General features: G+C 40.3%; 1 protein-coding gene across 16 annotated transcripts in view; it reads right to left on the bottom strand.

The window, feature by feature from the left end:
- The window catches only part of PLEKHA6 (pleckstrin homology domain containing A6), a 269,710-nt gene that overhangs the window by 59,436 nt on the left and 194,983 nt on the right, over nt 1-15,291 (bottom strand). For 12 of the 16 annotated variants that reach the window (XM_089514587.1, XM_089514583.1, XM_089514591.1 and 9 more), the window contains exons 4-7: nt 14,249-14,353; nt 13,276-13,348; nt 11,009-11,109; nt 36-211 (exon numbers count right to left, since the gene is read on the bottom strand). In XM_089514587.1, the coding sequence (XP_089370713.1) occupies nt 36-211; nt 11,009-11,109; nt 13,276-13,348; nt 14,249-14,353 (455 nt within the window). Of the gene's footprint in view, nt 1-35; nt 212-4,526; nt 5,117-11,008; nt 11,110-13,275; nt 13,349-14,248; nt 14,354-15,291 lie in introns of those variants that run through there. The other 4 variants (XM_089514580.1, XM_089514593.1, XM_089514586.1 and 1 more) reach the window with 3 other exon arrangements.

The following is a 15,291-nucleotide window of genomic DNA, read 5'->3' as shown; positions in this document are numbered from 1 at the left end:
CTACAGTTCTTGGCTACTTCCCCTAAACAACTGACCTCTGAGTGGGTGGGATTTGCACCCGGGCAGCCTCGCCCATGGCTTGAATCCAGGATTCCTGCTCCTCGTTGTTCTCAGCACTGAAGAAGTAAGTCCGGATACCAGCATGTTCGGCCTGGGGAGAAAGGGACTTCTTGTTATTTCCTGGTGTTTCTTCCATCCAGCACACAGTCACCTATAGAATAGGTAGAAAGGGGAGGGGGAGAGATGCCCAGTTAGTATCATACCATTCACTTCTGATTTGAGATTAGAGAAACAAAACTGCATCCCTTGGTATATCGTACCTATGATCTCAACCAATTTTTATTTCTAGTTTGTTTGGTGGTAAAAAATTGAACTGGAAAAGCATTCATTTCAGGTCTCACAGCTAAATGATTGCTGATTATGTTTATGTTTCTGAGGATTGATGGGAAATATAGGGTTTGGAAACCTTGGGAGAATTTTATGTTTTGATGTTATCCTTTCATTTTCTAAACATATTTGCCAAAATCCCAGTTTTCATGGAAATGGATATAAGCTAGCCAACAGCTTGATCATATGAGCATAATACTGTTGACTAAGATCTTAGCATGGCCACTTACACATTACCTCTTCCAAAGAGAAAGTGGGGCAGTAATTTGCTTGAAATGTGCATATGCTCATTTAAATGTATAGATGCAAACTGGGAAATAACATATGTAAAATAAACAGAGATAGAATATATTTCACCATAGCAGATCAACCTATGATCTGGTGATCTATATACCTGTTCAGTCCCCTGTTCAGGTGCTAAATAATGATGGGCAACTTCAAGTTTACTGACCTTCCTTCTTATAGTTCTTTACCTTGGAACTGTACTTGGACTGTAAAGCTTTTCAAACAGAGGAAATCTTCCAACAGACAATTGTATTCCAACAGCCTTCAAAGGTGGGCTGTGCTCTGTAATGTAGGACAAATGGCCACCCTACAGGACAATCCCTGTGCTTCTACTCAGCAGCATGCAAGCCCCCCTGGATATTGGATGAAGGTTCCTTCCCCGTGCAGCACATGCATGGGTCCACAGACAGAAGAGCATGCAAAATTCTGTTCTGAGATGAAGTGCCAGTGCTCAGTCATTATACATGTGTATGGGCATTTAGTGTGGCAAAATAAATTTGTGCGGCATATCTCCCTCTCTCCTTTAAAGAATGAAATCATTATAAATGTAGGAAACCATAGTTGATTTTCAGAGCCTAGGAAATTACTTTTTAAATAAATAAATAAATAAATAGTTCTCATTATTTGTTCCCAATGTTCAGAAAGTAATTTCATGTTGTTATTTGTTATAACATTTTTTAAAATGTGCTGTTCATTACTTTATTTGTTAGACTGGGGGAAAAACTCAAATTGATAAGAGAATGGCATATACTTCAAAATAATCTACAAGTACTTGAAAATATAATTTAAAAGTAATTGGAGAAAGTAACTGAAAATGTTCTTTTTAGAAAAAAAAGGCAATGCCATTCTTGTAGGATTATTGTTTTTGAGATATATGTTTTCCTAGCTTCATTATTCCTCAGAAATAATTTGTTATAATACACTATAACAGCTGCAACTTGTTACTTGTTGTTTTCCCACAATGAACTCCACAACAAGTGGAAGAATAACTCACTGGTGAGGGTCAATTATAATATCCTGTGTCGAATCAAATCAGGGTAAGATTTCCTTGGACCCAAGGTCAACCTACTGATTTGTGATATAATCCTTGGGTATTTAAATCTGCCTTCCTGACAGAAACTAGTATGAGGAAAAATATTCTGAACATTTATCATCCTTTCCAAACATTTTATCTTTCTTCTAAATTCATCCAATAATTTGATTGCGGAATGATTTTATTTATTTGACACTAATGAGATGCCCTTCACTATGGTATGATCACTATAGGATTAAGCCTTTTTATTCCACTAGTGTCATAGAATCATAGAATCTATACCAAATCATTCAAACATTGTCTCCAACCACAATGTTTGAAACATACTGGATGATGATTAAACCTGCTTAGTGACCCTGCTGTCTGGGATGTGGATAGGTTTTATCACAGACTGACAAATTTTGTCACAGTCTAAATAATATAATATACTGTAAATAATTTTTTTATTTTTATCCTGCTTTTTGCCAAGCAATCGAAGTGGCATACATCAGACTAAAATATACTCATATATACAGAGTACCCCCTTTAAAACAAGATTAAACAGTATAAAACTAAAACTAACATTTTAAAATCCAAACAATAACCATGGGCAGAGTTTGATAAATAGGGAAGTCTTATTAGTGGCCGAGTATTTTATTCCGGGAAGGCCTGCCAAAAGAGATCTATCTTAATGGCTTTTTTGAAGCTCTCTAGATTAGTAATTTGACGGATCTTGTCTGGCAGGCCATTCCATAAATTGGGAGCAGCTGCAGAAAATGTCCTCTGGGAGGTTGCCATCAATCTGCTCTTTAAGGGCTGTAGTAAATTCCTCCCAGAGGACCTGAGTGTACGGGGGGGGGGGGGGGGAGTATATGGAAGGAGGCGAGCCCTTAAATAGGTTGGGCCCAAGCCATGTAGGGCTTTAAAGGTGATAACCAACACCTTGTACTGTGCCCATAAACTAATAGGCAGCCAGTTGAGTGACTTCAATATTGGTGTTATATGGTCACTCCTTGCTGTTCCTGTGACCAACCTGGCTGCCATATTCTGTACCAACTGGAGTTTCTGGGCCAGACACAAGGGTAGCCCCATGTAGAGCATGTTGCAAAAATCAAGTCTTGAGGTTACCAGTGTGTGTACTACAGTTTCAAGGTCACCCCGTTCCAGGAAAGGGCGCAGCTGGCATATCAGTCTACAGTCTTTTTATTTCAGTCTATAGATATCTGTGGAAGCCTCTGACAGTTGGGCCCATTTCTTTCTTCTGCACAGACCAGTCTATCCCAACTTGATTCCTTTCAGATGTTTTAAACTTTGCTTCCCATTTTTCTTGACATTGGCCATGTTGGTCTGGGCTGCACAGAGTTGATTGTCAAAACATCAGGACAACACCAGCTTGAAAAAAGCTAACATTCACCATTTCTTAGTTATGCCAGTGTAAGGCAGATTAACAATGACCTTCCAGATGTTTTTGGTCTACCATTCTCATCAATCTTAAGCAAATATAGATTACATGTACACTTGAGAATTAATGCAGTTCAATACCACTTTAACTGTCACGGCTCAAAGTTATGGAATTCTGGGATTTGTTGTTCTGTGAGATATTTAGCCTTCTTTGACAAAGCGTTCTGGTACCACAATTAACTACAAATCTTAAGACTTCATAAGATGGAGCCATGGCAGTTGAAGGAGTGTCAAACTGCATTAATTCTGCAGTGTGGCAGAAGCTGTAGCCAACAGTGAAAGAATGTTCAGTACAAAAACATCAGAAGGGCACCAGTTGCTTACCCTTTCCCCCAAATCTAGGAAATGGCTTTTTGAAAAATGTAATGAAAAATAGCTTTGACTATAGTTTCTAGGTTTACATGCAGAAAAGCTGTACAGAGACTTATGGAGGTCTTGTTTTTAAAGAGAAGACATTCAGATCGGATATATCTAAACTCACAGTTGTTTTTTAAGCAGTACCGCCTACAGAGCATCTGAACAGCTATACCTAACACGAGACTTCTGTGGAAGAAGCTTTCCAAGACAAAAAAGATCAAGATCTTTCCAGGCTTCATTAATTTGAATTCTTGATCAGAATTTGACCAGCTCATTGACTCAACTATCATTTGTTTTATTCCAGATTAATTAATGCTGGAATTGTTTCAGTTTTTCAGTTTTTAATGAACATCTACATTTCATTTTAACAAGAAACAAAATATTTGGTTTTATAGTAAATAAATATTGTAAATAAATGATGAATAATATTATATAATTATTATATAATATTAGAAATAATAATTACAATGTGTCACATATCTCAGTTATCATTTTTCTTATTACTGCTACTACTATTATTGTCACTTCATTCAACTATTTTGCAGTGCAGAAAATAGTTTTAAAAATTTCTGCCCATCATCTCTGGTTCACGGCCAGTTGTCTCTCATCACCGTGGTGAGTATTATGTGATCTTGAGAATATTTGCCTTGGTTGTTGTTTTGTAGATCTGGATCTTGCAGACTGCCAGTTTTTGTAGGACTTCAATGTATACAAAGTAGGACTCACAACATGGCCATACAAAAGGTATGTGGTGTCTATGGTAAAAATGTGAGGCAGGCATGTTGAGATAACCTCCTTCTTCATTGGATTATGTGTATACATACCTCTGTCATCCCACCTGTCTCACTGCTTTCAGAATTGATGGGTGTCTGATCAGCCATACAAAGATTTCAAGAATTTCCCCACCCCTTTCCTTTGGGAATGATTGGAGGTGAATAAAGCATGCAGGACAATTTTGTACCCATCCGAATTTGATCTTTCCTTTCCAGCATGCATGCATTTGGAAATGGAAGGAAAATACTACCTATTTGATGCCTGGGTGATGGCATTGCAGACGGGTTATCAGAGGAGATCTCCTGTCCGGGGATCCTCGCGCGGAAAAAAAAGGGAAGACAGAGAACAGGTCAGCCACTCCCAACAAGCAATCCAATGGGGAGGAGTATCAAGCAGGTGAAGCGCAGCAGGAGCAGAGCTGGTCACTGTGGAAGGATAGCTGAAGCCGAACTAAGCACATGCTGAATGCTTTCTGAACCTAAAATTGGAAGGGTCACATTGGTCTTGTCTGACTTTAAAATAAGCCACGAGGACTGGGAAGACCATTTCTATGCATCTCAAGCCACAGAACAGGCCTAAAGCAAGATTCCTGGTATGTTAGAGAGAAAAGTGGGTATGCAAGCATGGCAGCAGCAGGACAGAGCAATAAATACTATTGCTCTTTCAAGGTGGAATGAAGGAAAGCAACAATGTTATCTAGGCAGATCCATTCAAGACTATATAGGTCTATCCATTTAATGACAAACATCCTTTTGAATTTTAGCTGGAATCCTGTTCCCTACCCTTTCTTGATTAATAAAAGAACAAAACACAGAAGCAACCATAACTGGGTTTCTTCTACCTTGCCAACAAACGTAAGGGGAGATTATCAAAACTAGCACTCTTGTTTAATTCAAGGAGAGCATGGTGCTTTGGTCACTGAGGTTGAGACCTTAATGTATACTTAAGGCCTGAACAGCCAGGCCATAATAAAGCTGCTTCGGGTCCCTTTAGAGGTATGCTGTTTAAATGACACATGCATATTAAGAGGCCAGAAGCTACGCCAAAGCTGTGCTCCAATCCTTAGGACTGGAGTGTGGCTTTGGCATGGCTTCCGGCCTCTTAGGATGCACGCATCATTTAAACAGCACACTTCCACAATGACCCGAAACAGGTTTATTTTGGCCTGTCTGTTTAGGCCCTTATTTCACAGTAAGTCTCACTGTATTAAGTGAAATGCACTTGATAAAAATGCTTATTATTGAGCTATGTGATCACTTTTCCTAAAATAGTTTTTTGTGGGTTTTTCAGATTATGTGACTGTGTTCTGGAAGAGTTTATTCCTGATGTTTCACCAGCATCTTCAGAGAACAGACCTTCAGTCACAGATGCTGGAGAAACATCCAGAACATGGCCACATAGCCCAAAACCCCCACACAAAACTATGAATGCTGGCTGTGAAAGCCTTCGACTTCACATTTCCTAAAATAATCTACAAATCTACAATAAATTACTACAAATTATATATTCAGTCCACTGCAGAATGTGAACTCAGGGTTCTTAATGTCATCTTCAGATTTATGTGAACATGGAACTTTGACCCCAGTACCTTCTTCTCTAGAGCAGTCAAATATAACCTATTATTCAAACTAAATTCAGGAAGATCCCTTTGAACATGATTAAAACAATTCCTAGCACTCTAAACCAGTGTTACTCAAAGTGGTTGTCCACAGATTGGTGCAGGTTCACAAGCCTTTAGCTGTTGGTCCTTGGAGGGTCTCCAGGAAAGAAACAAACAATATAGCCAATGGGCCCAAATATGGCACATTAGGAAAGAATATAAATGTGACTCCCCTATGCCACACAGCTGGGAAGCACTGCTCTAAACTGATCTTTGCTGTGAGAGACTGACAGTCCATCCAGCATCTCTGGCGCCAGTGAAGCTGTCCAGTGAGCAAGCACAGACCTCTTGTCAAGGCAACACCATAGAGAAAAGGCATTCCCTCCCTGTACACAAATCTGAGTCAAAGGCAGGCAAGATGCCCAGCAGCATCTTTCAAAGCTAATGTGTTTCCCTTGGAGCCACCATGCCTCTGACCAAAATACTTTTTTTCTCTTCACCTCTACAGGACAGTCAGGAAGAACTGCAAAGAAAATAAAGATGTCAATAGTTCTTAACTCTTAAAGCACTACGTCTTATTTATTCTCATCTATCATCATTAAAGTGAGTACATATGTTCTATAGAACACCCATGAGCTATCTGAATAGAGCTTTATTAGTGCCATTAAAAAAAAACAGTATGTAATATGTCAGCAATATGAAAGAGGAGACATCTAAAACGAAATCATTACGAAATATAATTTATGGTGTGCATCTGGATGTGCTAGGGGTTTGTTTTGCATAAGAAAGAAGGAGGGGCTGGTATGATTTTGTTATTCTTGTTAACTGCCCTTGACTTGACCCTGACTCATGGTGACCCTGTGGATGAGACATTTCCAAGATCCCCTGTCCTCCACTGCTCTGCTTAGTTCCTGTAAATTCACGTCTGTGACCCTGATTGAGTCTATCCATCCTCTCTTTCCACTACCCTCTACTTTTCCTAGGATTATCATCTTTTCTAGTGATCAATGTCTTCTTATTATGTGGCCAAAGTGCAACAACCTCAACTTGATCATCTTGGCTTACAGGGGATTTCAGGCTTCTTCTTTTCAAGGACACATTTGCTTCTTTTTGGCTGTCCACAGTATCCTAAGCACTCTTCTCCAGCATCACACCTCAAATGAGTTGATTTTCTTTCTGTCTGCTTTCTTCACAGTCCACTCTTGCTTCCGTACATGGTGATAAGGAATACAGTGTCTTGGACGATTCTAATACCTTTCCTAATTTCTCTCCCATTTAGCTTTCAGTACTCCAGATTTTGATATATTAAAAAAAAAAAAAAAACAAAGAGCAGCACAATGTGGTTTGTTAGAGCAGCAGTAGGCAATCTGGTGCCCTCTAGATATTTTGGATTGCAGTTCCCACAACCTCTAGGCAGCATGACCAATGGTAAGAGGTTATGGCAACCATGCTACAAAACATATGGAGGGCACTAAATTGCTTGTCCCTGATTTAAAGTTGATATCCCATCTTTAAAAAAGAGACAGGATGCATTATTTTTCACAGAAAAACAGTAGACATACAGATATGTTTACTCATTATATCAAGGGAGGGCAGCTTCCCCAGATCCAGGGGCCATATTTTGAAATCCATGGGGGGCCACACCCTTGCCATTATGCTACTGAATATGGTGCAAAATTTGGGCAGTATAGCAGCATCCGCAAAAGACACACACCTCTTTAAGAATAAAGCATAGAATTATGCTTCAGGAAGGGATCTCAACTGCAGCAAAGTAGGGATCATAAAATAGGGAGTGTGTATGTGTATCACCCACTCCTACTCCTTATGTTTAAATACACACATACACATTCATATTGAAAATATTCTGCAGAAATAAACATATTTGTTCATAACACTTGCAGGAAGCAAAGGTTGCTTAATCTTGCAGAGGGAATCCATGCAGCCTACCTTTATTGCACCTCTACAGAAACCCCCTATATATAAACTTCACATCTTAATTCAGTCCTCTTTTAGAGTCACATCCCTCACATAATTGAAATTCAGCACATGGAAACTAATTATGTGCTATGCACATAACCATCTATTACCTTTCCTTTAAAACTCTAATATCTGAAAGTAATCAAAAAGAGAGATATCTGGCTGCCCATCAGAAAACCAAAGCATTCTCATGATCATGTTGCTGATGGGTGGAAGCCAGCTTCCCTAAATAAAAGAACAAATAATGCAAAACCATCAGTGTTGTTGTTACTCAAGAGTCAATCAATGATTCTCCTTAGATGTACTACATGATGTTTGTCAAATCCAGCCACACCATGTGGCTGGTAAGGCAGCTAACTGAGGCAGCAGATTTGGATGCTAGGAAAAGGCAGAGAAATTACTGTTTACTTTTTCACTACTGCATTTTCACCATCAGGGTTGGGCAAAAGCAGTTTTTGTCTGCCTCATGGGGGGAAATTATCTGGCTGCCATTGGGGACTCTGCATCTTCACAAGAACAGGGGGCACAATTTGCTCCTTTGCCTTTGGCATCAAAATACCTTGGGCTAGCTGAGGCCACTCCCCTACGTGGCAGCATGCATCAAGTGAGTCCCTATAGAGCAGATACTGAGGAGTTTATAACACAGGAGGCATTTCTCTAAATTTCGAATGAAAAGAAAGTGGGGCCAGAATGCATTCACGTGAATTTGCTAGTTCAGCGAATTTACGTGAATTTGAATTGCATTCATACTGACTTCCCATTGCCCGAAAATAGCTTGCCATTGCCCAAAATTGCGTGTGATCACCTCTCACGCAATAACGTGAAATTCCATTATTGCATTCGGACTGACTTCCCATTGCCTGAAATTGCGTGTGGTAGTCTATCACGCAATAACATTAAACCCCATGATTGTGTTCAGATTGCCCTTGGATTATACTTCCAATTTCCCTTGTCTGATAACGTCCTGAGGGTGTTAATTTGCTGGAGGACTAGAGCTCCTGGGATTCTGGAAGAAGCAGTCCAAAAAAGTCACTATCATCTAGCAAGAGCCTGCTAGAATTTACCTTTATAAAATGGAGAGGGGAATCATGTTTGTATCAAGACAAGGAAAAGCAGTCAGTGGGCTTCTTCCCACATTGCAGCTCCCTGAAAGTCCCATGAGCCTCTTCCCTCCATCCTTTTCCTCCCTAACCAAGTATCCAACTACCACTGGGAGGTCAGGGTATTTTTGATCAGCAGAAGAGGAAGTGTTCCTGTGGCTCTTCACATTTTACGGCTTGTACACACAGCCTCTACAGTAAATACGTCAGTCAACAAGACATGCTTCTCCCTCAGAGGTCCAGGCTCAAAAACAGCCTCAAAGTCCCTGGAGCAAGCTTGAGGGACTACGGGCAAGCATCCGGAAATAATGTACTTTAGCTGCCATGCTCTTCCCTTTTGGGTAACAATCCTTCCTCCTCAGCAAATCTTCAATGCCATTATTTAGAGAGAGTGTGAGTATAGCTCTTTCAGGCAGCCCTGCAGGGTCCTCATGGGAACTGTGAAAGTAAACAGAATCTGCAGCAGCAGCTCAATTCCCTGTCCAAAGAGCCAGTGCAGATGGGTCTGCCAGCATCACAGAAGGATTTTAAGAACAGAACAGCTCCCAACAGGGAAACAATAAATGGAAAATTGTCTCTTGAGCTCTGTATATTCCCAAACCTGCATTATGAAGGGGCTTGGAGTTAGGTCACACCAGAAGCTTACTTCCTGGTGAAATGCTACATGGTCAAGAATTCCCTCTGTCAGACATTCCATCATTTGGGTGAGAGGAATAGTGAGGGACTTGAAAACTAAATCCTGTAAGTGAAAATAACTAAGTATGTTTAGCCTGAGAATGAGAAAGATTGCTGTTTTCAGAAATCAGAACTGAAGGGCTGTCTTACAAAACATGAAACAGACTTGTACTCAGTTGCTCCAGAAGGTAGGACCTGAACCCATGGGATCCAAATTACAAGAAAGAAGATTCCCACTAAGCCTTAAGGATAATTTCTTGTTGGAAAAAGCTCTTTAAAAAAAAAAAAAGATAAATGTATTTATTTCAGTTTCACAAAAAAAACATTAAACCAACAACAACAACAACAAAAATGTTCAAATAGGCTTAGCATACCCATTGACAGGAAAAAACATGTATGGAAGAGAACTTTGACAGTGGAACAGACTGCCTTGAAAGCCAGTGGGTTCTACTTTTCTGGAGGTCTTTAAGCCGAACCAGTGTGACGTAGTGGTTTAAGCATTGGATTATGATTCTGGAAACCACAATTCAAATTCTTGCTCGGCCATGAAACCAACTGGGTGACCCTGGGCAAGTCACACTCTCTCAGCCTTAGAGGATGGTAATAGCAAACCCCCTCTGAAGAAACTTGCCAAGAAAATCCTGTGATTGGGTCACCTTAGAGTTGCTGTAAATCAGAAATGACTTAAAGGCACACAACAACAAGAAAGATTGAGTAGAGGCAGGTTACACTTTTCTCTGCCGGCTGCAAAGAAAAGGTTCTCAACTGGATTTCAGTTCAGTTTATTTTTAGTACAAAATTATCAAAAATTTGCAGTTATTTACATTTGGAATAGAATGATTTTTTTTTAAAAAGAAAATCAATGTGGGAAGAACTGACACTAACATATTTGTCTATCTAGGCCAGGGGATCTGAATGCTTGACTCTTAAAAGGTGGGGTTTGAGCTCTCTGTACTGAGCCAACCCTGTGCTCAGGTATGACTGCCATCTTTTCTTTTCTGAGACGCTTCACATCTTTAACTCATACATGAGAAAGAGAACCCATCTCACTTCTCCAGGCAGGGAACAGTTTTACCATCTCAATTTGGTTAGTGAAACAGGGGGGAATTTTGTTTCAACTGTTTGTTTTTAGCAAAGGCATTGCAATTTAAAATATGTGAACATGGGAGAAAGCAAAACTGACAGACCTCTCAATTCTTAATTCACAGGAAGCTCTTGGCAGAAGCAAAAGAACAGAAGAATTGTGCTATCAGTCTAAGTCCCATTACTTATTTTATCACATATCTAGAGCATACCAATTTCCAACTTTCAGCCATACCTCTAGGCATAGATCAATGTACACCAGGTTACATCTGTGAGGTACTTCAGCCATTTACTGACCTTAAAGGTATACTTCCTGCTGATGTTATCTGAAGGCTGGACTGCTGCAACCCGAAAGCTGAGAAGTGGGATGCTGCCCAAAATGCTTTCTTCCTTCTCATCTGCATGAAGGAAAGTGGGATAGAGGAAAATCAGATAGGTAAGTGATTTCAGATAGGTAAGCTAGAAGTCAGAGATGCTACTGAGGTGGAGACTCTCCCTCCAAACTCATTACAGAGCAAGAAACAACCAAGGGGCTCAGCATGACCCTCCTTGCTATTAATTTAGAGCCAGACTCTTGAGTGCAACTGAGCAGAAAAAGCAGTGCCCAAACAGTGATCTACCTGTAGAAGATGGCTCTCCTTCCTGAGGCACCTGTGTATGTTATTTTCTCCATCTCAGACAGGCAAATGCTCTCCCACACTTGTGCCTATATCAGTTACATTGACAGCTCACAATACTGCCTCGTTCATTATTCATGCCCAACTTTCAGCTACACTGCCTGGGAAGACGCTCAGACAGCAGGATGCTAAGAACTAAAGGTTGAGAGGTGCCCATTAACAGCAATATTTAAGCAATATTGCTGGAGGGGAGAGAATTGCTTTGGAAGATGGAAAGGTCATTGGGTGATAAAAAGTGCACCTAAATTCTCCATTCTCATCTTACATTTTCTAGACATTTGAAGACTGGGGTATGTCATATATTCCACTGATAATAAGCTTCATCTTGTATGTGTCGTAACTCACACACCCCTCTTTTGCCCTTTTTGGCATCATCACAACCAATTTATTCCACTAAAGGATCAAAGGATAGGACTATCCCCAGATATTTTGCTATCTGAGACAGAACATCAAATGGTGTTACTCCAACACCAGGCCAAGTCAGGCTGAACAGCACTCCAAGTCAGCTATATGATAATATGTGAGGCAGCAAAAAACTTGACAAACACCTCCTTCCATCCTTGCCCATAAAAATGTTAGCAAAAGACAGTAATTGTTACTCCTGTTTGTTGTCCTTTCAAGACACTTCAAACTGACTGCCTGAGGTAACTATCTCACTCTGCCTAATGTTAGGGCAGGCCATCCTGAAGTATTAGTGTTTGCACTTTTCAGAGGGAAGCATAATTGACAGGAATCTTGAATATGTGTATGTGTTGAATATGTTCATGTCAGTGAACCTACCCTGTGGGAGAAAGAACTAATGACCCAAATCATCTGTTCCAGAGCAAGAAGGGAACAGCTGTACCAAGTCTGGCCATCAGAGACATCATGGCATGTGCCACATACGTTCCCTTGCACAATTGCACAGATTGCCTGAGATATTACCACAGGGCAGAGAGAAGGAAAGAGAAAGATACATGGATGGTTCCTAGCACTCATTTTCCATCACATGTGAAATTTGATATATCAAATGTCACAATAAAGCCTACAAATCAACAGCAACAACAACAACAATGAGGCAGAGAATTCTCAGATTCCTGAAAGATTCTCTCTATTTCTTTTTTGAGATTTGGTTTATGCTTAGATATTCTGAGCAAATGGGTCAGCTCCAAACAGGGAGTCTGTAGAACAGTTACAGGAGAAATGGCAGAGAAAACGGGCAGTGATGTCAAGAGGAGGAAAAAACTAGTTCTTCAGAAAGTCCTTGCTCTTATGGGAATTGTACAGCTCATGGGGATTGTCCAGGCATTCAAAATGTGAGCCCAACTAGTTAGTAACCTATACTTTAGCACAGAAAAATAAAGCATTATATGTCTTTTGTTTTGTGAAAGCTAGTTTTGTTGGCGTCACAACAGGCTATATATCACATGGCTGATATCCATGACATCACTATGAGACATGCTGCAAGCTGTATTTGTAGTTACTCATCCTTGGCATTATAAAAAATAAAAATTAAAAGATGTGGGCCCACCATCTTCACCCCATAAGCAAACTGCTCCATCACAAGTTAAATGTAAGATATGTCTGCACTTATACAATTCTTACAGTTTGATACCATTTTAATTGTCATGGCTCTACACTATGGAATCCTTGAATATGCAGTTTGGTGAGGTCTTAGAATTCTATGCTAGAATACTCTAGTGCTTGTCTACATAGAATTCTAAATATTTCACCAAATTATAAATTCCAGGATGCTGTAACCACAAGAATTAGAATAGTCTAAAACTAAAATTATGGTGCAGTGCAAACACACCCTTATTTCTTCCCTAGCAGCATTGTTATTCCCCAACACCAAGGTTAGTTCTGCCCCCTTCCACTATCCTTTCTCAGAAGTTGGTTCTGCTATACCTTTGTAGTAAAAGAGGCAGCGATCAACCAGAACAAACCAGCGTTTATTCCACTGCTTCACCCCAGAGCTGGCCTGTAAGGAGATATTGAAAGTAAATAAATGCCACAAAATATACAGCATTGCATACCAGATCTTCAAAAAGTTACTTTTTCAACTACAACACACATAATCCATCCAATAAGGATAGCCAATGGCCATGTTAACTGCAGGATTCTTGGAGCTGCAATCCAGATTTTTTTTCAGGTTCTGTTGTATCTATTCTAGAATTGCACATGTTCCTAAGTGTTGCATGAAGAGATGCCATGAGTGATACTGAGCTCAGCAACAGCAATGGAACTGTACAGGCAGGATATATGTCCTACAAAGCACCAGACAAGGAGTAAGTTGGGATAAAAGTTGCATCCATTTTCCATTTTGTGTGTGTGTGCTTGTGTGTGAGAGAGGGAGGGAGGGAGGGAGGGAGGGAGGGAGAGAATGAATATTGGAAAAAAGTACAAATGGAATGAATACCAGAGAAACATCTTCATCGACCACCAAGCAACGCCCAGCTTCATGCAGCAGCTTGTTGGACTCCAAACCAGAGCTCAGTTCCACACAACGGCATTAATATATTCTCGGGCATTAAACAGTTGTTGATCTGTTATCTCCCATCACTCATTGATGCTAACAGCAGAAGAAGCATATAGATGGGATGGGGAAGCATGCAAGTGAGATGACCTGTGTTCCAATGCAGGAAATTCCCCATTTCTGTCTTACAAGTATTTATTGAGCAGAAAAGGCTGGGTTCAACTGATACTTAGTTCACTCCATAACCAGGAACTGATTCCATAATGTCTCAAGGAAAACTATGTGATGGTGATTAAATAATCTCATGCTGCAAAAAGAACCCATTGATTTTCCTGAAAGACAAAACTTGTACAAGAAGGCATCATATTATGGAATCCTCTCTGACAACACAGTAGAGCATATTACCTGCTTGAAGAGCCAGCCACACTTGGTCACTGCAGCACTGGGGTTCCTCTTCATGGAATTGGAGCGCTTTCCAAAAGCAATCCCCTTTCTGGAAGAGCGTGAGGCCTTTAGGAAATAGAAGAAAAGGTTTGGGGAGAGACAAGCTACATAAACAATCATTCCCCCAATCCCCCCCCCCCCAAAAAAAAACTAAAAACTGATGTGAAGGTATGTACAACCACTTTTACAAATCTCACAGAAAACAGAGGCTGTTCTAAAGCATAAGTGTCTGATTCCAAATACAATTGGAATCAGACACTGGCACCATTCCCACTTACAGATAAATCGGTGTGTGATTTGGATCAATTCAACAGTGGAGTGTTCCCACTCAATTTGCCCCGATTGCATTTTCTGTCATTTCCTGGCATCAAAACAACCCACTTGTGGTTCACATTCACGATGAATCGATTAAAAATGATTGAGTTCCAGCTGGCCGAAGGGCAAATTTGAATTGATTCCGATCTGCAGAATCGATTTATCGAAAAAGATGTTGAAAAAAATCAGCGTCAAAAAGACGCGGGTTAAATGGGTCTAGCGCATGGGCCCCCCTCTCGGAATTGCTTCAGCAATTCAGATTAAGTGGGAACCAGGGTTGTTTGAACTGGTTCAAGCAGAATCATGACCTGGCTTAAAAGGTAGTGGGAATGAGGCCACTGTCATGCATAGAACAGACCAAAGCTAGTCCAGACATTTTGCTGCCTGAGGCAGAGCAGCAGATGGCCCTCTAATGGTGCATCTACACTGTAGAAATAATGACGTTTGATACGACTTCAAGAGCTGTAGCTTCATCCTATGGAATCCTGGGATTTATAGTTTTATAAGGACTTTAGCCTTCTCTGCCAAAGAGTATTGGTGCCTCACAAAACTACTAATCACAGGATTTCATAGGATGGAGCCATGGCTGTTAAAGTGGTGTCAAACGGCATTATTTATATAATAATAATAATAATAATAATAATAATAATAAAATTTATTTATGTTTCCCCACCTCTCCCGGTGGATCG

This window comes from Sceloporus occidentalis, unplaced genomic scaffold (assembly GCF_023333645.1).
Source record: "Sceloporus occidentalis isolate IW3139 unplaced genomic scaffold, rSceOcc1.0.p SCAF_3, whole genome shotgun sequence".
Classification (NCBI taxonomy): Eukaryota; Metazoa; Chordata; class Lepidosauria; order Squamata; family Phrynosomatidae; genus Sceloporus; species Sceloporus occidentalis.
The sequence above is the reverse complement of the archived record's forward strand: the minus strand, read 5'-3'. Positions and strand labels throughout refer to the sequence as shown.